Source organism: Triticum aestivum, chromosome 6D, assembly GCF_018294505.1.
Source record: "Triticum aestivum cultivar Chinese Spring chromosome 6D, IWGSC CS RefSeq v2.1, whole genome shotgun sequence".
NCBI lineage: Eukaryota > Viridiplantae > Streptophyta > Magnoliopsida > Poales > Poaceae > Triticum > Triticum aestivum.
In genome coordinates this window covers 80,020,492-80,042,690 of record NC_057811.1, presented here as the reverse complement: position 1 = coordinate 80,042,690, position 22,199 = coordinate 80,020,492, and the positions used below count along the sequence as shown (strand labels likewise).

General features: G+C 46.5%; 2 protein-coding genes and 1 long non-coding RNA gene across 5 annotated transcripts in view; 1 reads left to right on the top strand and 2 right to left on the bottom strand.

The window, feature by feature from the left end:
• Nucleotides 1–1,593: 1,593 nt before the first annotated feature.
• LOC123143688 (uncharacterized) lies at nucleotides 1,594–5,130 on the top strand. Of its 2 annotated transcripts, none has more exons than XR_006470978.1 (7): nucleotides 1,594–1,877; nucleotides 1,977–2,231; nucleotides 2,453–2,722; nucleotides 2,813–3,474; nucleotides 3,558–3,949; nucleotides 4,079–4,366; nucleotides 4,467–5,130. It is a non-coding gene; the product is annotated as an uncharacterized lncRNA (long non-coding RNA). The 2 variants fall into 2 exon arrangements; XR_006470979.1 differs by having other exon boundaries at nucleotides 2,809–3,474.
• Nucleotides 5,131–7,875: 2,745 nt separating this feature from the next.
• On the bottom strand, nucleotides 7,876–12,755 carry LOC123143686 (uncharacterized). Of its 2 annotated transcripts, XM_044562639.1 has the most exons (8): nucleotides 12,520–12,755; nucleotides 12,233–12,322; nucleotides 11,197–11,302; nucleotides 10,234–10,419; nucleotides 9,414–9,887; nucleotides 9,217–9,300; nucleotides 8,974–9,066; nucleotides 7,876–8,279 (listed from the first exon to the last, which is right to left on the bottom strand). In XM_044562639.1, the coding sequence occupies exons 2-7, from the start codon at nucleotides 12,287–12,289 to the stop codon at nucleotides 8,999–9,001; spliced, it is 975 nt and encodes a 324-aa protein (XP_044418574.1). In that variant the 5' UTR covers nucleotides 12,290–12,322; nucleotides 12,520–12,755; the 3' UTR covers nucleotides 7,876–8,279; nucleotides 8,974–8,998. The 2 variants fall into 2 exon arrangements, with proteins under 2 accessions (XP_044418574.1, XP_044418575.1); XM_044562640.1 differs by lacking the exon at nucleotides 8,974–9,066.
• A 7,840-nt stretch (nucleotides 12,756–20,595) lies between these two features.
• The window catches only part of LOC123143685 (WD repeat-containing protein 11), a gene marked incomplete in the record, with an annotated part of 12,471 nt that continues 10,867 nt past the window's right edge, over nucleotides 20,596–22,199 (bottom strand). The window contains 3 exon segments of the mRNA XM_044562638.1: nucleotides 20,596–21,246; nucleotides 21,332–21,385; nucleotides 21,691–21,764. Coding sequence (XP_044418573.1) covers nucleotides 20,943–21,246; nucleotides 21,332–21,385; nucleotides 21,691–21,764 — 432 coding nt within the window.

Sequence of the window (22,199 nt, the reverse complement as noted above, 5' to 3'; positions counted from 1 at the left end):
CATATATCATTAATTTGGTTTTCCTTTCCTATTCCCTCTCTTCCAAAATTCTTGAAGTTATAGATACGCCCTAAGTCAAACATTTTTAAGTTTGGCCAAGTCTATTGGAACGGAAGGAGTACCTGATTGACATATTTATTTTTCTTTGTGCTTGCACTCCATGGCTAAAGACAAACTCATCATAGTTAATCCTATTCTATTTTCCTCATCCTATTATACAACATTATATTATTATACTTTGCCTTTCTTTGTACATTAAGCACTCATGCAAACTTAAGTGACAAATTCTAAGGATGAAGCACTAGTAGAGAGAACACGACTTTAGAGGCGGTTTGCTACACAGCTTCTGGGCGGTCTCACTTACCATATCTAGCCAGCGGTCGCTAATACTCATAATACCATGGCCGGTTTCTACACAGTCTCCAATAACATCTATCTCGGGGGTTTAGACTATTCGGCTGAAGAACCGATTGGAATACTTGAGTTGTTTAGGCGGTTCCTACTAGTGAGCTGCATAAATTATATATCACATAGATATACACATATTATAAGTCTCGCATGTGTTTCATCAAAATAATTGACCACTGATTTGGTCAATAAAATCTATTAGTTACAAGTCACAAAAGGGTATACTCCATGATCCGCCACGTCGGGACGTCGTCCCCTTAGTAGATGGACGTGATGCAATCTTAACTTGTATGCTCAACATGCATCAGGGAGGATCATCAAGCAACGGGAGCTCGCGGATCTGGCTCCATGAAACCATGCCTGACATCCTCAGCTGATCTACTTTGTTGTCAACGAGGACCTTGGCTAATGGTGCATCGTTGTCAGCCTGGCTCCGTCCATGCCACTCCTTATTGATGTCACTCACCACGTGACGATGCTCACAATGAGAAAGAAGCACGACCATCATCACAACGAAGCACCATATTATAGTTTCTTTGGAAGGAATAGTTGCTTTTGTTTTAAACCAATGTGGTTTCAGTGATAAATAATTCTGCTAGAGAAAAAAAATTGTTTCCTTGAAAGAAATTTAATGGCACATTGGAAACACTTTGCTGGTCCTCTAGAATACATCTTCATCGCGCCACAAACAAAAAATAATACACTTGAAATTTATGCCGCTTTGTTTTATATATATTGACGTATAAATGTATTGCGTAGTCTCTTTCATCAGATCGGTATTTGTGTTGCATTGACCAGAGCATGCACTTCTACAATATATAAGAGGGAAACAATGCATCATGCAAGAAAACGAAGCGACCTTTTGGTGTGCATTTAGTTGGATTCTTGGCAGGACAACATCCGCATTGTTGCGGTATGCATGGATATCTAGAGAGGAGAGCCAGGAATAGAAGCATAGAACGAGCGGGAAGGGGCGATTTGGAGCCCGAGCCCAGCTGCTCTCGATATCTTGGCCTTCAGTTCAACGCTCGGGATTCGGAAAAAGGGGGTCTGGCGTGTCAGTCGCGGTCCGTGGAAAATTGGCGACGAGGAAGAATGCAAGGAGGTGGGCCCTTGGGACGGCAGGGCTGCAGTCGGGGGCTGGTCCGTGGACCAGGACGTTATTGTTTTTTCCGATCCATGGATCAGATAGAGAGGAACAGGACGTCGGGCGAAAAGCTGAGCCGTCTGTCCGTTACTTTGCGTGTCGTTCGTTCTGGAAACCCTTGCCGCCCAACCACCCCCACACCCGCAGTAATAGTTCGAGTGGCGGCCGCAGCACGACCCAAACACCCTCCCCTCCGGCCGCCGCACCCATCTGTGACAACCGGCTAGGGTGTTCCTTTAGGTGACGCTATCTCGTCGATGGCTGGAGCTGGGTGAGACTATGGAAGATGCAGGCATGGAGTTCCTCCTCATGCTGTTGACAGGTAAAATATTTTGGATCCGAAAAAAATTAGTACCGGTAGTAGATTGCATGCCGACTGGCTGTCAAAATGGCCGCCAATGCTCACACCCTATTTTGAAAGGTTTCCCCTGCTTGAGGAATTCACGGACAGCCATGAGCAGCCGGATCCGGTGCCTCTGGCTTTGCTGGCGAATGGAGGAGCAGGAGCGGCGGTACAGGCGGATTCTGATGCTGGCTCTGATTGTGGTTAGCATATCAGCGGCGACGGAAACGATGCTGCGCGAGCTGGCGTTTGCCGACGACAGGAGATGTCCCCCGCGAGGTCTGCGCTGTCTACTGACAGAGTAAATCCCCAGGCCCCTGGATGGACAAAAAGGTATGAAAACAAAGAAAATCGTGGTAGTATTTACAATTTGAGTTCTTGGTCAAAATGGTCGATTGCGGACCATTTGCATTGGAGAGAAAAATGATAGAGAAAGCACATTAGTTAGTGAATGACCATAACCTAGGTGTTGAATAATTTGGTGGCCGGTGTGAACAGAAAACAGCTATGCGTATCAAAACTGAGTAAACGTCTTTTTTTCTTCTGAAATGCAGATTAAGACCTGGTAGTGCGCCACCAGACCGGACTCCATGTCCATCCCGAATGAGTGCTATGGAGCAGTCAATTCGGAAATATGTGGAGGAACCAACAAAAAGTGTAATAAGACCTGAACTAGGATTGAGTTTTGATTCATTGGGCGAAGCATACGATACGACTTCTACAATCTGTACTCGTGGGAAATTGGCTTTGGTATTAGATATGGCAAGAGCCGGTTGAATGCAGAGAGAACTAAATGCATGCAGGAAATCGTCTGCGGATGTTCGGTGAGTTCTGAATTTCGTATAGTTTTATGTTTCAGAGTTTTGGTAGGTGTTCTGAATATGCGTTTTGTGTGGACAACATGGGCAAGCCAGAGACGGAGAATAGCAGATCTTGCAGGTGCGAGTGTCTAGCCTTGATTCGATTGCTACACGTTGCGGATAACAGTTGGTACTTATAGAGCACCGTGAGAGCCACAACCACTCCATGTCGTTGACTATGGGCGAAAAAGTGCACTGGCCCTCCCACAAGCACATGGATGTGTACACTAAGGATTTGATAAAGCAGTTGAGGGAGAATAATGTGAATGTTGGTAATAGTTTTTTCAGATCAGTCGAGAAGGTGCCATTTAAAAAAAGGACTATGAGCAACATTTGCGGGAACATAAGCCGTGAGCAGGCGGAGGATGATGTTCGGAAGACCTTGGAGGTGTTTGCAAACATTGTTAATGGTGACCCCAGGTTTACATATAAAGTTCTTGTAGAAAAGAGTAGCAAAGTGAAGAACCTCATGTGGACAAATGGGAGCAGCAGAATGCAGTACAGATTATTTGGGGATGTCGTAACTTTCGACACCACTTACTGGACAAACCTCTACAATATGCCTTTTGGACTATTTGTTGGGGTCAACAATCATTTTCAGAGAATAATTTTTGCTGGTGTCTGAATGAGGGACGAACAAGAAGTGAGTTTCGAATGGGTGTTCTCGGAATTCCTGGAAATGATGGGAGGCCCTGCTCCAAGGACTATTCTGACAGGTAAGTCATAGACAGCAAAAAACCCTTTGTGTTTGTCAAAGAACTCACACTTCATGCCCTGATGACGACTTCTATTTTTGCAGACCAGAGCAGAGCCATGGAAACAGGTGATGCAAATGGCATGTCCTGAAGAAAAAATCTGATTTTTCAGGCTGAGTTCCACAAGGTTGTGAACCACATGTTAATCATAGATGAGTTTGAGGCAGCGTGGGGTATTTTCTTAGATAAATACAACTCGAGGAAACATACCAGCATGACACAGTTGTATGAGATCAGATTAAAGTGGGATAAGCGGTGCTTCAAGGGAGTTTTCTGCGCCAAAATGACAAGCATTCAACGCAGCGAAAGTGCCAATCACATGCTAAAGACCTACATTCCACCAGCGAGTCCAATGCACGTGTTTGTGAGGCAATACATGAGGCTGCAGTTCGATCGAGAGCGAGAGGAAAGCTATGAGGAGAAGAGGACAATGATTGTAAGTAATTAGTTACTGAATTTTTTCAGTTAGAAGACTGGAAGCATTTATTTTCCTTCTAGGTCGAGTAAGTGTTATGTCATTTTTGAGTAGTGCTAAAATCAGGAAAAATGTTCAATTGTATGACAGGGTGGAGCAGTGAGGAGAACTAATTTGGCAATAGAACGGCATGCAAGTAGGATATACACGAGAGCAATGTTTGAAGAGTTCGGGCGACTACTGATTGAAGCCACTGCCTACAATATCACCGAAATAGAGAAGATGAGAAAATATGTAACGGTCCACAACAATGCAGCAAAAAGAAAAAAAATGGAGCAGGGTTGAGTATGAAGTGAACATAAATGATGATCAATCGGAGTTTACATGCGAATGTGGTCAGTTTCAGCACACTGGGATGTTGTGCAGCCATGTTCTCAGGTAAACTTCCGCAGCAGATTATGTACTGATGGTAGGAAAGTATGTCCCCGGACCAAGATAACTGATTGCTTTTTTATTTTTTGTTCGTGCAAAAACACAGGTGATGGAAATGCTTCACGTTGAAGAGATCCCTGCCAAGCATATACAGATATACTGAAACGGTGGACAGAGGACGCGAGGGACATACTGCCGGAACATCTAGCACAGTATCAGAGGGACAACTCGGTTAATTTATCCTTTACGTGTAGGCACTCGAAGCTTTACTTGAAAGCCATGGAGGTGGCGAGGATGGGTGATGCGAGCGCGACAGCGTTCGGTCACATGTATACGGGTCTGGAGGCCCTGCTGCTGACTGGTGCACCTTTCGGCGAGAAGAGGGACGGCTTGGGTTTCAAGGACCGAATGGCTGGCTTAACTCCTGGTACATTGCCTGGCAAATGGTGAGATAGCGTATGTGTGTGGCGATGGTGCCGAGAAATGCATTAGCACGAGTAACACTGTTAGTGTGAATAGTCTTCATGGGCTAACAGCGCCGGATTAGACTGGTGTAGGCATGTTGGATGCACATGTATGTCCTTGTCTTTTCGGCACCTGGGCAAAGAAAAGAGGGAGCAACGTGGCGACAATTATGTCGTGATTGAAGATGATGACTTGCTTGCAACTGGTTGCATATACTTGTGTTGCAGAGGTCTTCTCGTAAGATCCAGGGATGATGACATTGAGTTGTGGAGATCTTCGTGTTCAATTGGTTATTGTTTCTCTAATTCTTTGTGCGTATGTTAGGATGTGTTTGTACGGGTCAAGGACTATGCACTATTTCATGATTTGAATACAAGCATCTTTTAGAAAAACATAAATTTTGGAGAACTAACTTAGCTGATCATAAATTACGGAGTACTTTTATTTTGTATACACCTGCAAAATGAGATTTACTACATGTGTATTTTTCCCTGTATTAAGGCATCTCCAACGTTGTCCCGCAAATTACTCCGGCAACTGTCGGACCAGTTCGTGGATACTGATGCAGAGGCCGCCATCCAAAGCTAACCAGACGGTTCAAACTAACTAGACAAAATTCATGCAAACACGACATATTTTCATATAAACCAAAAGAGATTCATGCAAACACAGCGGATTTCATATAAACCAGACGAAATTCATTATATTTCGGACATACTTCAAAAAAGGGGGATTTCGTTTGACTCTGGAGGTATAATTTCGGATATACTTCTATTTTAAACCCAAACTAAATGATCGCCTTGGCGATGTCCTCCTCGTTGTTAGTCTTGCTCCACACCTCGTCGACCTCCAGTTCCACCTGACATTGGTGATACCACCAGCGGGCGAGGTGGATCACGCGGGCGGGGGGTAGGACTTGAATAGCGCCGCCTGCTCCGCCACGTCCACGTCCGGTGCGATTGCCCTACCGGCGGCGAGCTGCTCCTCTGCCTGTTGGTGCTTCTGGAGGAGCTGGAGGTTGTAGGCCATGTCGGCCTACGCCTCCCGAAACTGCGCCTCCCGCACCATGTCCATGTAATGGGCACGGTCCACACCGATGGTCATGGTGCAATGCACCGACGAGGGTAGCGCCGGCTCTTCCTCGGCCGCGTCATCCATTGGGACGTCTTCGGCCATCGGCTGCCTGCCAGCCAGCAGCAATGGCAGCCATCTCATTCTTCTACTCCGGCGACAGTCCGTCCCAAAGAGTTTTGGACCACGAGGAGGCCATAGTGGGAGTAGTGCGAAGAGGAGAAAGGGACCGGAGGCGGATGACTATGGCTATGGACAAGGCTAGAGTTTATATAGTGGGTGAATGGCAATGGTGGGCAACAAACGGACGAACATGTGGCGCCAGAGTAGGTTCATTGCAACCGCGTGTCATAAATGTGGGCGGTAGACGGACGGACGGACGATCGTGGTGTCATTTGAACGCGAAGCAGTCGCGTGCACCGGGAAGCGGCGCGGGCGGCGCTCTCTCGGCCGACGCGCCGCTTCAATGCCAGCGCCAATGAGAGGTCGCGTCCGCTCTGACCAGGCATGAACGCAGCACTGACACTCTGGAGCGGCGCTAATCGTTTCAGAAAGAAAGCATGCGCGAGCAAGGGAGGGTGTTTTTGTGGGCCACGACCATCAGGAGCGGACGTACCAACTGTCCGGACACCCGCAAAGCCCCCCCCCCCCAGTTTGTCTCCGGTTTGCGGGAAAAAATACGTCCGGATCGCTCAGCGGACCAATACAGGTCCGCATTGAATGACACAACACGGGACAGCATGGTCCAAACTTACACGTGCGATTTGAGAGTCGGCGTTGGAAATGCCCTTACAATGGATAAAATCTAAATCGATTTCTAACAATAAAGACAGATTGTGGACGAACATGTCCACATAAATTTTACCATAATATGTCCTTATAACATCATCACAGATAGTTTGCGTTGAGTGAGAGATTCGTATTACTGTACTGGCAACGGACTTTCTTATGAAAAATCACACATACCCTTTGAACTCGAACATCACGGCCTGCTCTGCCACGTCCACATCCAGCGCGATTCTAGCGGCGAGCTGCTCCTCCGCCTGCCGGTGCTCCTGGAGGAGCTGAAGGTTGTAGGCCATGTCGGCCTACGCCTCCCGAAACTGCTCCTCCCGCACCATGTCAATTTATATAACACCAATTTAAAATTTCTTTAAAAAGTATACTTTCATTTAAAGGTATTAGATGCACGAAACAACGCGTAATCCCTCTGTCCCAAATTACTTGTCTTTCTAAAGACAAAAAAGACTAATTCTACACTAGTGTCAAAAACACTTTTATATATAAAACGGAGGAAGTAGTAACTAAAAGAACGTCCAGAAATTAAATCACTTTCGAGTTCCATAATACCCGCTAGTGATGACTAGACATGACCTATCATAGTGAGCTAAGATACGCTCTTTGGACCATCACTAGTGGTTGGGGCGCCACCAGGTGGCGCCGCTTGAGAGAAAATTGTGCGCACGTTTTTACTTAAAAAAGTACATGTAGTCCTCACCTTCATCTAGGAAAATATTTTTTTTAAACATCACCTCCATCTAGAAAAAGAAGTAAAAAAAGAAAAGAAAAGATCACCAACACGGCCTACCAGCACTCGCCACTTTGCGCAGCCCTCCATTTAAAAAAATATATGAGGTCAACACCTTCATCTAAAAGACATTTTAAAAAATTTCTCACCTCCATCTAAAAATAATATTCAAAAGCTTTTTCAACACGACCAACAAGCTTGCGCCACGTGGCATAGCTGGTTGGCCGTCCTTCACGTGTAGCTTAATAGGTTTAATAGTGAGCTCTAGCTCTTTTTAAGATCGTCTCAACCACTTATTCTTCACCCTCTCTGGACTCAGAACTAGCAGATTATCTCTATTGTCGTATGCTTTGATGATAAATTTGCAAACAGATTTCATAAAGTGAGAGGGGAAATAAAGACCAGTAATGTAATCTTAATCGCAATCATCATAACAGCAGTCCGTCAATCGGATAGCAAAACCTTAAAAATAATATTACCAGCCTTAAAGAGGCGACTAATAATCTTCGTTTGAATGGAAGTGGAACATGACATTGGACAAGTACGAACCATAAGCATCAGTTAAGAACACTCTTTATACAAGATTCTCACAGATGATAACTCAACCACCATACGGGGGGGCTCCAACCAAACCTAATGCTATCTTAAGTAACTGAAACAGTTACAGAAGGCTTCTACAATACCATCAGCAAGGATACACGAACATAGGCTTCTTGCATCCCCTTCTACTACAGCACAGAACCGCAAGTCCGACAACGAACAGTTTCCGCAAATTAGCTGTGTTCACCGCAAATGATTATAGAGGTTTGCCTGCCCAAAGGACGACTCTGTACAGATGGCGGATCACTACTCAAACTGCACACATAGGATGGAGGACAAAATATATTAGAACAGTGAAGATCTTGGAAAACTTAAAACGGTATCAGCTAAAGGTAAACACTTCGCTAGCCAGCTGGGTTATGGAAAAAATATGCAAGTTCAAACAACGGATTCACCTCCGGCAAGAGCATTGCCACACACCACACACCACTACCATGTCCTCAAAAGATGATATCCATGTGTCCCCAACTAAGAAATAGTTTCCTTGTACCATCTTAAGTTACTCAACCATGGCAATCTTACAAGTTAAGAGCATGCCATTTACTCTTGATATAAAGGTCATATCATCCAGTTTTCACAGTTTTAATATAAAGGTCATGTGCTACTTTTTATTTTGTTCTGATGTACTAACTACCAAGCCCGCATAACGACTAATGGTGTAGTGAACTCACATTCAGCTACAATCTTCTTGAGCTATACTCGCTCTATTCTCTACACAGATTAATTCTAATGGCAATAACTTCAACCCAGAAGATACCAATTGAATGTGCCAGTACAGATTTCAGCTTAGACATGGAAAACAAGGTCCGTTGTAGGTTAACCATTTACACCAGGTCCCCAGCCAATCAAATCCACACGAAGACCAGGCAATTACATGAAAATAAGAAAATCTATCTATTTGTGAATTTACCTAACAGCTGTTAAAACCTATTTCTGGTCACGAAATTACCTCAGGCAGTATGATCAAAAGCTGATTAATCACTTCCAAAATCTTCATAACTAACACCCTCAGATATGGAATCTAGCCGTATATTTCCTATTTCTGACAATAGCAAGAGAACCATTAGCTAGATCTAACATTGCATCAATGCATAGTGCTGTAATTCAGAGTGAATACTCGTTTATCTTGTTGCCTTATTTAGGGTGGGTGAGCATGAAAACGAGGAATGTGGACGGAAGGAGGATGTTTAACCTGTGTGTCCTCCAGCAGTAGACTCTGAGAAGTTGTTCGTCTCAGAAGGGATGAAAGGGGATCTGCCATAATTTTCTAATATTTCTGCAGAGAACCCAAAGAAAAGGGTATTACAAATACATAATAACAGTATTGTAACAGCAGGACTTAAGAAAGCAACAGAAAGAATAAATATCAGAAATGTCAATCAGAAGTACCTGTACTATGACTGAAATCCTCTGTTAAATCTGAGAAACTGAAATTGCGAGGAATCTGGCTCAAGAAACCATATGATGACGTATCCATGTCAAGAATTGTATCACCAAGTGGTTGCCCATTCAGTTCAGAGCTACTAAAGGACCCACCAGAGGCATCCCCAATTGATTGGCAAGGCTCTAGGTAAGTGTTCTCATTGCAGAATGCAAACTCTGGATTGCTCGAAAAGCTAGACTCTGCCTTCATTGTTGTGCCATTGTCTCCATTAAACTGTCCACCAGTCGAATTATGCGCTGATAGTAGACTAACTGAAGCATCCATACCACTAGGAAGACCATGGACAACTTTACCACCATAGATAAACTGGTCAGTAGCAGGAGCGCCATTTATTACACCACTAGAATTTCCATTGTGTAGGAAGCTATCTGGAATTGCAGTGCTAGTAGTGTCTTGTAAAAAACATGTATTTTGGTTCACTGAGGAAGTAAGAAAAAGACTGCTTTAGAGCATAATAAAATAGGGTTGTGACGTAGCTAAAATTAAAAGCAAGCTACTAATGCATAAATCAAGAATCAAGACTTGCAAAAACCAGAAATAGTGATCTTGATCTGTAATGAATGAATAAAAGGAATCTTTATCAAACTATCACTGGAGATGAGATAACTACCATACAATTATACAAATGAGTTTGCATTGGCTCTGTATGGGCAACATATTAAATATATTAATCTAACTGCACTGCCACTGGAAAATTTTAGGAGATAGCAAGTGGACTCCCAGTTAACTTAGCTGTATAAAAGCTACCCAGGAAAAAAAACTTACATGTGCTCGAGTCAGAGCCATTAGGGGCAGTAGGGGTAATTGAAAGCGCTCCAGAAGGATCTTTATTCATAAGACGACACTGATGCGCAAGGAGCTTGTTGAACACATTTATTTGATTCTTAAGCATCAACCTCACATAATATGCCTTGAAAAACTCAGGGTTCTCTTCTTCAAGTTTCTGCCAGACTGGAGGAAATAAGGATGAGAAAGAGAGGGCCAAATCATCCATACATGTACCAGTAAAGACACCAAATGAAGATTCAATTGTTTATGAACAAAAATAGAATCATTATGTTCTCAATGTCAGAAAAGAATCACTATGTTCTCCAAAATTCTGATAGAAAGACAAATATTCCTTTTCATCATAAGCTAATTGCCGGGATTCATTCATCATGTTAAATTGTAATGAAATGGCATTAAATTCAAAAGATAAGGCTGTTTAGATTCAACGCACAGCATGGAATTTACTTTGACACATGAAAGCCTCCTACGTGGCTCTGTCATTAATTTTAGGTATCAGAGAGCCTCATGGAGTGACGGTGTGAAATTTTTTCTACTTTATAGAAAATGCACATTTTGCTCAAGTTGCTATGCTTTATTCAAGGATGGGGAAACTGCAAAGATCATGAAGGCATTGCATACTGCAATCATATTTACAAAAACATAGAGCTGGTAATGTTTTCATTCTGTGACAAGGTAGTCAAAACAAGGAAAAAGACTAACAAGCTGACACCATCATGCCAATAAAGCTAGGACTACATAATATATACATACAGCATTCAAATACAATACAAAGCTGTGCTTTCAATCTTAAGCACCATGTATGCTATGTAAAAAGTTGGGAAAAAAAGGAGTCCATGGGATCTAACTATTAAGTGTTGCCAGTTGTGATACCTCACTCAACTAAATCAAGCAAAAGTGCAACATAAGAAGTAAGCGAACTTCTGAGTTCACGAGTATTACCGAGCTCAGTAAAGCTGGGTTCTATTTTCGCCTGGAAAGATAGAGTTTCAACCACTTCTTTCTGGTTCATGTAAAGCTGAAGACAACGTTCGATGAGATTCTGGACCTGTAAAGTAGTTTCCGCATGAAAACTCATTGCTTCAAGGAAATATGCATGCACAAAACTAACAAAGAATCCTATCTAGATGCAAAGAAATTCCAGTCACAACTTTATGTCAAACAAACACATACAGTGCCATATACAGTAACCACAATTGACTGTGCATACAATGTGATAAACAGACTCAGACACATAGGAGATACATAACAAGGCAGATATACGTCTGTGAAAATGGCAGTAACTAAAGAGCCAACCGCAAGGTAGGAAATGACATCGAACACATTTTATCAAAATCAAAAAATAAAATAAAATGGAAAAACAAGAGTGTGTAGTCAGTGCGAACTATTAGGGTCTTGAAGTGTTAGCATCTTGCTTCAAACTTAATGTCTTTGGAGGGAAACAGAACCCTGTTAGTAGCACAATCTTGCGCAATGAATTTCGAATTCTGAAGAAAATCGCATGCGTCCCATTGATGAACTATGATTAGGACTTCAGAAGAAGGATGTAATCACACACAAATTTGACTAGTTGTAGTTGACGACCGATCAGATATCATAATTCATGTTAAGAAATTTCCTAGTTTGCATTCCAGTTCAGTCGATTGCAATGGGGGCCACATATTCCCCCCTCCGTCCTTCCTTCACCCATTTATTACCCTCACCTGTACCTTTGCCTCAACACAGCCATTCCGTTCCATTCTCAAGGGCCAACAGTAATCAGAATCAAACACACGGACAAGAAGAAAGAAATAAAACTGCAACGGCGAGCAATTCTAATCAGCCCGGCCTGCAAGTACCGCACAACCTAAAGACTTTTTCGGGAAATAAATTGAGAAAAAAAAAAACAGAGCCTGCTCGGATTCAGCTAGAGAATAAATTATTAAAAAATCATGCGAAGAGGAAACCGGAGCCGGGATCATGGGGGGTGGGGGCTCACGAGCTGTATGTCCTCGCGAGACACCTTGCGCCCTTCGCCTTCCTCTCCCCCGGACATGCCGCCTCCTGCCCTAGCCTCCCTCCTCCTCTCCTGCGACACCAACCCAATAAAAAAACAATTAATCAACAGAGCGCAGGCAGAGCGCCGATTCGAAGAGCAAGCGAGAGGAGCGCGAAGCAGCGGCGAGAAAGGAACCGTTCGACCCCGCCGGCCGCCGGCGAGCGGCCGCGCGGAGGGGGCCGGAAGGGGCCGGTCGAGCGAGAGCGCTGGCCGCCTCGCGTACGTACCTCGGCCTGCTCGCGGGGAGGGAAGGAAGCGCTGACGACGCCGAGGCGGGCGCGCGCGCGCGTGTATGATCGGATCACGGTGGTGAGGGCGACGGCAGGAGCGAGAGGGGGGCGGGGTCGGGGGCGTTTGTCCGCTTGCTTGTTTGCTGCGGCTCGTTAACCCGTTGGGGTTATCGATGGATGCGTGATCTTATCCGGTTTTGTTTATTAAATAAAGGCGGATGGGATGGGATGGGGATGGTGGTGGGAGGATGCTGGGTGGCCACTTGGCTCGGGTCGGGTCAGCTCGGCTGATTGGGTGGGTTGGCTCCCATAAACACGTTATCTGACACTGTTGCGTTGTGTCCGATATGCTTGCTTTTCTTCTGTGTAAAAAAGGATGGTTTTGGCTGCTGTGTTTGAGTTGGTATTGACTTGTAAGTTGAATCAAGAATGGTTAAAGTGGATAGAAACGCAAGGAATGGCATGTTCCCATGGAAAAACACGAGAAAAGCATGCCCGAGGTTTTTGTTTCCGACTGGATTTTTTTATAACACATGTTAATTAACATGAAAAGATCGAACCTCCTGCAAAAAAAAAAAGATTGCAAAGGTGGAAGTAGAATTCTTTCGCATCGTGCTGGCGCATAATAAAGGTGGATCTTATGAAAGCTTTCGAGCTGTTCTGCCGTGGTGACATGTAGGGCCTGCAGGCGATCAATAAAGTGTTTACGAGTATGATTATTGTCAAGTTTCGAACCAGGTTCATGTCCCTAGGTGAGGGGAAAAGGTACATATTTCATTATAATATCCCTATTTTCAACTAAAAAAAGGGTTTTATCAGTTTTGCCATCGGTTGTATTACACTACTCAGTTCTGCCACTAAATTCTTTTACTGCTCAGAAATGCCACTGTTCCGTTAGGCGCGTGCTCAAAAAAGCCATTTTTTCACCGTTATTGTGAGGTCAATGGACGTTGACCACGTTATCTCTACTTCTAATGGAGCAGTTGGTAGTCTCGCTTCCAGGGTTTTTTTCGTCCCACCTCCCATGGTTTTTTTTGGTACCTCCTCCCTCCTTTGCTGGGTTTTTTTTCGTAGATTTTTTTTCGTCCCCTCCCCCACTTCATCGGTTTATTTTCGCGTCACCCTCTCACACAACGAAAGAAATCTGAACAGATCAGAACTTTCCATACTGGCGCAAGTTATTTAGTAATGTAGAATCAATCACGAGCAATCTCTAAAGATCAAATCTAAATTAATTAACCTTACCTTAAATCACTCAATCACATTAATTAGAAAACAAATAATTGATTTTCAGAAAAATCGCTCAATCACATTAACCTTACCTTAACTCGCGGATGGTAATCAATCTCCAAACAAAGGAAACAATACATCAAGGGAGCAGTAAATAAACTCCCTTTCTTATGACATGTATATGATCTTCCCTTCCCTCTCTGTTGTCGAGCGTTCTTGATTCTCGAGGCCGATGCTTGGGCTGCGTCACTGGGTCGCGACGGTGCCGGAGGACGAGGACGGCGAGGCCGGGTGCCGCGGCACCGCGTTGGCCGCGGCCGGTGAAGGGGGCGAAGAAGGGCGGCTTCCCTGGCCCTGACTGTGGACGTGGCCCTGGGAGTTGGTGCGGTGGAAGCGGCACTTGAAGGACCCGACATGGGTGGCCGGCGCGCAGACGCACTTGGAAGCGGGCCCGTGGCCCGCGCCGGACGGCGCCGACGCTGACCCGGGCCACCTCCTCCACGTATTCTTGGAGCTGTGGCTGGCTGATTTACATGAAATTAATTCCCTCAGTTGTGGTGGCAAATATAATACACATAATCCATATTGTTATGCACTAGCGTGTGTGTGTGAAATAGATGGATTATGGTCCCGTACCCAATAAGATGGATATGTGTGTGTGTGTTAGAGAGAGAGGGAGAGGGGGAGAGAGAGTGAGGAAGAGGGAGGGAGAGAGTGTGTGTGTGCGGATTTGATGGTAAAAAGGTCGCCAATGTCACTTGATATGTATGAGAATATTAATATTGAACTTTTAAAGTTAATGTGGCCCCGTTGCAACGCACGGGCGTTCTTCTAGTATGACTACAATGCCCCTGGTCTCATTTGCAAGATCTCTCTCCATGGTGTGGGCCCAACTTGTTAAGGAGTAGGAAAAGAAATTACGAGGAAAAAGAGCGACATTGTGGATCGAACCAGAGACGTGAGTGTGGTGAGCGGGCAAGCTAACCACCACATCCAATGAAAGCATTTGTTTGAGGAACAGATGTATTTAACCTTATCCAATATCTAACCTGCTCGTATCAGTTTCCCTAGCCGGAACCACAATCCCTATCCGCCGTCTACCGATCCTCAACTGCAACCGCCGGTCGCCAGGCTGCCAACCCAGCTCCGGCGCTCCTCCACTCGCCGCAGCCGCCGCGCTGCCCGCCCAGCGCCGCCCTCGCGCGGCTTCGGCGCTGCCTCCGGCCTAGCACCGCCACTCGAGGCAGGCAGCTCCGGTGCTTCTCCCGCCTGACTTCGCAGCTCCTCCCAAGTCCAGCTCCGCCACCTCCCGTGATGCCTTGAAGTGATTTGTTCCATGGCAATGGTGACGGACAACCGTCTTGAATCGGAGAGGTGCGTCGGCCACCGAACGCCCCAACATGTTGTAGCCTCTGAAATTCTTGCAGGGTGAGTATGCTAATTCTTAGTGTGGTGGGTGTGTGGCTCATAGTAGCTTGTAGAGATGGAATTTCTTGTGTAGAATTTGTAGTAGCTGATTGGTGCCTTGTTGATACTCATGTGCAATTTGATACACGTGTTCTGATGGTCAGGATGGCTATGGAATTATGGATACTAGAAGTAAAAAAAGGTTGCACCTGTGAAGTTTGTAAACCTTGCTGCGTTTGTGTTGTTTTCAGAAAAATGGGCAGGCACAATGCTGAAATTTTCAGAGAAATTTAGAAAATCATGTGCTCCTGCTATCATATTTGTTGTTGCTGTCAATTAGTGTGTGATGCATGAATTAGCTAGCTGGAGAAATGGAGTAGCGAGCAACAAAAAATGATATTATATACTGTTCGGTTTGAATATTATTTACCTAAAGGATATATGACATACATTTTCTTCTATACCAAAAGTTTCCCTTAGCTCAACTCGTTAGCACGCGCACCTGTCCAGGTCGTGGTCTTGGGTTCGAGAAACCCCTTGGCTCCAATTTTCGTCTTCTATTTTCATGCTCGCCTTACAGGTGGGCCCATAGCTCAAAAAAAGAGAGGATAGTTGACAAAAGGAATAGGGGTATTTTCGTCGTCTACCTTCGGTCAACATCCATTGACCTCGGCTCCAATTTTCGTCTTCTATTTTCATGCTCGCCTTACAGATGGGTCCATAGCTCAAAAAAAAGAGAGGATAGTTGACAAAAGGAACAGGGGTATTTTCGTCGTCTACCTTCGGTCAACGTCCATTGACCTCACGGTAACGGTGAAAAAATGGCTTTTTTGAGCACGCACCTAACGGAACAGTGGCATTTCTGAGCAGTGAAAAACTTTAGTGGCAAAACTGAGTAGTGTAGTACAATCGATGGCAAAACTGATAAAAACCCAAAAAAAATATCCCTGTTTCTGGTGCATCATGCAAATGTGACGATTTCCACCCAACTGTCGGCGAGGACGTCCTCCTTGAATGATAAGCCAGCAGTTTCCAAATTCCGAAGTACTCCTACTACAAGTTTCTTAAGAGCATGTATACTCGGACTTGGCAAATCCGACTCACTAAACATGCGCGGACCCCGCCCCCACCCCCTCCGGATGTGACCCCGGACAGCACCAGACGACCCCTCAAATGTCCTCCACTGCATTCACGTCTTTCATTTTCAAATCCTCAAATGTAAACACATGCGCGTCGATCGTACACATGAATACCACATGTAAACAACATTTTTTCATAGCGAAAAATACATGGTTCAAACCTAAAAATTGTTCTGAGTGCACAGTTCAAACATTAAATTCCTTGGTTTCCATTGTGGGTCCACATATGCTCCACAAGATCATTGAATAGTTACATGTGCACTTTTTGATCTCGAAAATTCTGACGAGTCTCTAGAAATTTCACGACATGCTTGACATCTTGTTCTGGGAGGAGGACATTTATTTCGGAATTCTCAAAATCACGTGTTTGGGCTGCCCCTTCACCCTCATCCTCGACAATCATGTTGTGCAAGATAACACAAAATATCATCAGTTGCCACAATGTATTTGATTCTCACATCACTGCAGCTCCACAAACAATACTCCAAAGAGCATGGAGCACTCAGAATGCTCTCTGCATATTCTTCCTGGCTGCTTCTTGCATTGTTGCAAGGCATTATTTGTTACCATGGGGATAGGAACCATCGGCAAGGTGGTACCCCATGTTGTAGTTGTGCGCGGTGTCGTGTAGTTGCACGGGAGCATCCACATCACAAAGTCTCTTGAAAAGTGGAAATCGCTGGAGCACATTGATGTCATTGTGAGAACCAGGCATGCCAAATTCACAAGTCCTTTGATGCCACTTCTTCGAATATGATGGTGGCCTCTTTGGTGTGACCTTGGTGCATCCCGCGCAAATGTTTGGGGACAGCTCTTCCATTGCCAATGTATGCAATCAACTGAGCTGATTGAAAAACCTCTTGGCGCTCCAATTGCCATCAACCTTTCTGTGTCTTTGACAATTGGTTCTCTCGGGTATTCCGCTCCAAACACCTTTACCACAGCTCATGCAAACTTGACGGCGACCTCGAGACATGTGCTTCCCCCATCCGGACCATCTCACCAACATCATCTGCAGTGGTACCTAATGCAATCATTCTCAGAGCGGTTCGTGCATTTCTACAAAGGAGAGTTCGCAACAATCCTTTCTGAGACTGGACTAGCATGCCCTCCACCACACACAAGAATAAGGGTTTGCACATCCGAAAGCGACGCCGAAAAAACCCATCCGGGTTGGAAGTAGTCGTTGTAGAGCAGTTGTGCGCTAGCGATCCTATCACGGTGTACAAGTCTCCGTCTTTTGATCGAATCCTTGAAGTTCAACAAATGTTCCATTCCCTCCTGAATGCTCATCGTCATCATGAGCTCATCATCTGACGAAACGCCGTTTTGAATGAATTCACCAAGCTGATTGGTTTGAAACTCCTCATCCCACGAATGGTTTTACCTACAAAAGAATAAAAAAATAGCTTAGACATTTTGTCGAACGCATGGAAGGAAATGTATATGACCAAGAGAGCAGGACATATTGCGACAGCGTCCAGGACAACGATCATGTCATGGGCGACGAGGAGGGATTTTGTGCCGATGGTGGTGTTGTTGTGGGGTCAAGATAGCGGCAAAGTTAAGGTGACAACGGAGCTAGGGGAGGGCCGTCGTAGGAAGAGGGCAGGGCAGGCTAGTTTGGAAAAAATTGAAGGGATTTGGGTGTGGGTCTGCTCTATCGAATCCTGGACGCTTCCAGGCCTCCCCATATCCACCCAAAATATGGGTCGGGTTTAAGGGGTGCCGGACAGCCGGAACATATATGGCCAATTTAAGGGCGTTGGTTGGGTTGCATTTTCACGCCATCAGCCCGAACATACATGGGGGTTTAGAGCAACTCCAACGGGCCGACCCAAACGGACGACGATTTTGTCTGTTTTTTGTCCGTTTGGGTCGGCCAGGCGGACACGGACGTCCGCTTCCGCGTTTGGGTCGGCGTATGCGCCCAACGCCCGCTCGACCCGTTTTGACAGCGCCGACAAAAAAACAATGCATGCATATTTAAAAATAAAAACAACTTAATTAAACATTAAAGCCGACCAGGAAGGTCGGCGAGAGTCCACGCATCCACATTAGCATTAAATAAAACTAAAAGCAAACTAAACTACGAGGCGGCACGCTACCCTAGGCGTGGTCGTTGTCGTCCTCGAGGTCGGTGAGGTCGATGAGGGTCGGCGCAGGGCCGGCCCAGGGGAACGCCGTGTTCCAGGCGGCGGCGATGTCGGCCGCAGGCGGCTGTGCCGGCGCGGGGGGCTGTGCGGCCACATGTGCAGCCGCGGCCTGGCGCGCCTCCTCCTCGGCCTCGCGCTGCTCCTCCTCGAGGTCGCGCTCGAGCATCCCCTCGTACTCGCCGCGACAGCGCTCCTCGGCCAGCCGTCGCTGGCGCCACATCTCGATGTACGCCGCCTCCTGCGCCGGCGTCGCCTCCATCCAAACCGATGGCGCGGAGACCCACTCGCGCAGTACTCCCGTCCAGGAGTAGCGCTCGGGGACGGCTCCGGCTGCGGCTCCGGCTCGGCCTTGACGCGACGTCGGGGAGGGGACGGCGGGGCCACCGGCGGCAGCACGCAGTCGCTCGCCGCGGAGAGGGCAATGGCCCGCGCCATGGCCACCTCGTACCGAGCCTCCTCTTTCTCTACCGCCTCCACCCTGCGCCGCTCGTCCTCCTCGCTCTCCCGGTAGACCGTCGCAAGGGCCGCCTAGTAGGCGTCCTCCGCCGCCTGTTCCTCCTCGCGGACGACGAGCGGCGGCGGCGGCACGCTGCGGTCGACCTCGCGCAGAGGCGGAGGCGGGAGGAGCTCCGAGGGGAAAGGGATGGCTGGGGCCTTGCCCTTGCTGCTGCTGGCGCCGAAGAAGAGCCCCATCTCGCTGTGGTGGTGGTGGTGGCTAGGGTTTGCCGGCGACGGGGGAGCAGACCTTGCTAGAAGATGTGGACGGCGATTTGGATGAGGACGGCCCCGCCGCACAGTCAGCTTAAAAAAGGACGACCGTCGTCGCTGACGCGTAGGTGCGAGGTCATAAATTAAGCTGACCAGGTTGGCCGCGGGCGGTTGGACGACCGCCAGGTGGGGCCGCGGCGGACACCGTGGAGGCGCACGTGGCGTCCGTTCTGCGTCCGCGCCGACGCATTTGGGGCGCAAATTTAAGCCGCAAATGCGTCGGCGCCGACGAGATTTGGGTTTGGATCGGCGCGTTGGGCCATCACTTTTGCCTGCGCTGACCCAAAAGGACGCCATGCGGACGAAATGGGTCGCCCCATTGGAGTTGCTCTTAGAGGGGTCAGGCTGTAGATGCTCTAAGTACCATAACAAAATGCAAGTTCCCTAAAACAAACGGAAACACTAACGCCCACACGTGTGGGTGTTCCCCAACTCGCCCACACACCCGGATCGTCGTCCAGTGCCTTTTGCACGAATCTTGGCACGAAAATGTTGATTTTCTGTGCCACGTAGGACGGGGCTGGTGTGTGGGCGTTGGAGAGTTTACCCACACGCCCGCATCACGCTGTTTGCCAGCTGCGCTGTGCGGGCGAACTAGTTTCTGCCCACACAGCCACCACCTAGGTCATGCGCGTGTGGATGAACTGCTTTTCGTCCCACACGACACTCCTACGTTGTGGATGGCAACTGCAGTTACGCGAACGTAGCAACTCGGTACACACACATGGCAACTGTGATTCTTTGCTAGACGGCAACTGCAGTTGCGCGTACGTCGCAACCAGATAAACACACATGGCAATGTGATTAACAATACATGGCAACTATGGTTGGACCACACGTGACAACTAGGTAAACACACATGGCAACTACTGTTTGACCATATGTGGCAAGTAGTTAATCACACACGGCAACTACGGTTTGATTACACGCGGCAACTATCATAAATTAGACATGGCAACTATAGTTAACCAAAACAGGTAGAGTTGCCATGCTTTTACAACTACACTTGCCATCCCGGATAACTACATCTGCCAACCAGGATGGCAACTAAATCGTCACCCCGCGGGGTACCTAACGTAGCTGCGCCAGGACGTGTGGGCATTTTTGCTTCATGTCACACGCGCAGGGTGAAGATGCGTAGTACTTGTTGGGCGTGTGTCACGAAGTAGCCCCGCCCACACGTGTAGGCAATTCTAATGTCCGCCCACACACAGCCCGTGTGAGCTGCCTCCTGCTCACATCACACACCGTATGTGGGCGCATGTCGAATATACCACACGTGTGGCAGTTATCGGCGTCCAAAACAAAATACACAAGGTTGATTTACACATATGTTGCTAATCCACCGGTTGATAGTGATGGGTCAAGGCACGTGAAACATTTTCCCAGATTGAACAGATATATGTTCTGCAAAACAAGTGTAGTAATCTCTGCTAAAAAAATGATACATTGTGGTTAAATTCACTGCGCAGTCGCTCGCTCAACCCATCACATAAAATTTACATTACTGGTACAAGAAAAAACAGTGCCAACAGTCATCACCTACAATACAACATCGCAAAAGCTGTTTCTTCGATGCCTGGGTAGCATACCACGCAACACTCTACTCAGCATCCAGCACTGGGCAGATCCTGATGAAAAGCTTCACACAAAATTTCGACAATTACAGTTGCAGACCGGATGTCGAGCCTCAGTTCATCCGCAAAACTTGTGTCGAGCCTCAGTTCACAATTGGTTCCATATCCATGCAAAGATGAATCAGTTTCTGCTGGTACTGCCCGAAGACCTCGCTGACCGCAATCAGGTTCTCGTCACTCACATTCTTTGATGGGAACAGGAGCTTTTGACTCCGCTCCGTTGCTGATCCAGGCACCTCATCGGCAGGCTTAGACTCTGTGGTAATTTGTGAATAGATCTCATGGCAGGCAAGCAAGAACAGAGCGGCAGTGTCTGGTCGCTGGTTGCTGCGGAGCGTCTCTAAAGCCTCCGGGAGTGCTCCAGCAGCAACATATAGTATTAGAGCTCTAGTAAAGAAACAAACAACATATTGATACCTGGCCGGATAAATAAGCAATTAACTAGTGTTGCTGTGTGTGCCGGATCAGTTACCTCCACATATTTTGTTCACCACGAAGAACAAAACCAGCCCACCTCTGCAGTACCCTGCGTGAGTCAGGCAAAGGACAGAAGGGAGTACCTTAGCGGATTAATAAAGTGAAACAGCAAAACTAACATTTTAGCTACCCAAAAAGGCATTTGCGCCCATTTATCTGCTATTCAAAGACTGACATGAACAGATGACTAAACCAAACTAAATTACTGCCATCTTCTGCCTTTCTAGTCCCTGCCATGGGCAGACAGGCTATACAGGGCCATACTGGTCCATCGACATGTGATTGTGTGTTGAGACAAGACATGGCACACAATTGAAGTACATTGGAGAGTGAAAAAATAATTGATAAAGTTACCTTGCGTAGTCAGATCCATGCAAATGAGTTGCAGCCAAAGTAGCAGCATCAATCCAGCAACCAGCATCTTGAAGCTGAACCATTCAGGTGAATTTCATTATGCACAAATCTAACTTGAAAATTCAAACATCACGGTAATAGAATGTCCCTCGAATTAAGTGCCTAAGGGCATCTCCAACGCTATCCCCTAAAAGTTGATTAATCTACACTGCAATGTAAAGGAAATAATTAAAAACCAAATGCTGTTAGTTCAGAGATGCTTGTATCTTCCATTGATTCTTTTCGTTGTGCAACCACAATGGTGTTTATCTAGACATTTTATAGAAATAGGAAATGGCAACTTGTCATTTTTAGAGAGGCTTATCTTTTCTTAGCAGTACCCTCAATATATTCCAAGCTTTGTCAGCACATCTCCAACGCGGACCCTCAAAATGCCCGCAAATGTCCGGACCAAGATGTCCGGACGTAGTATGCCATCCGACGCGGACCCCTGTCCACGTGTCTGTTTC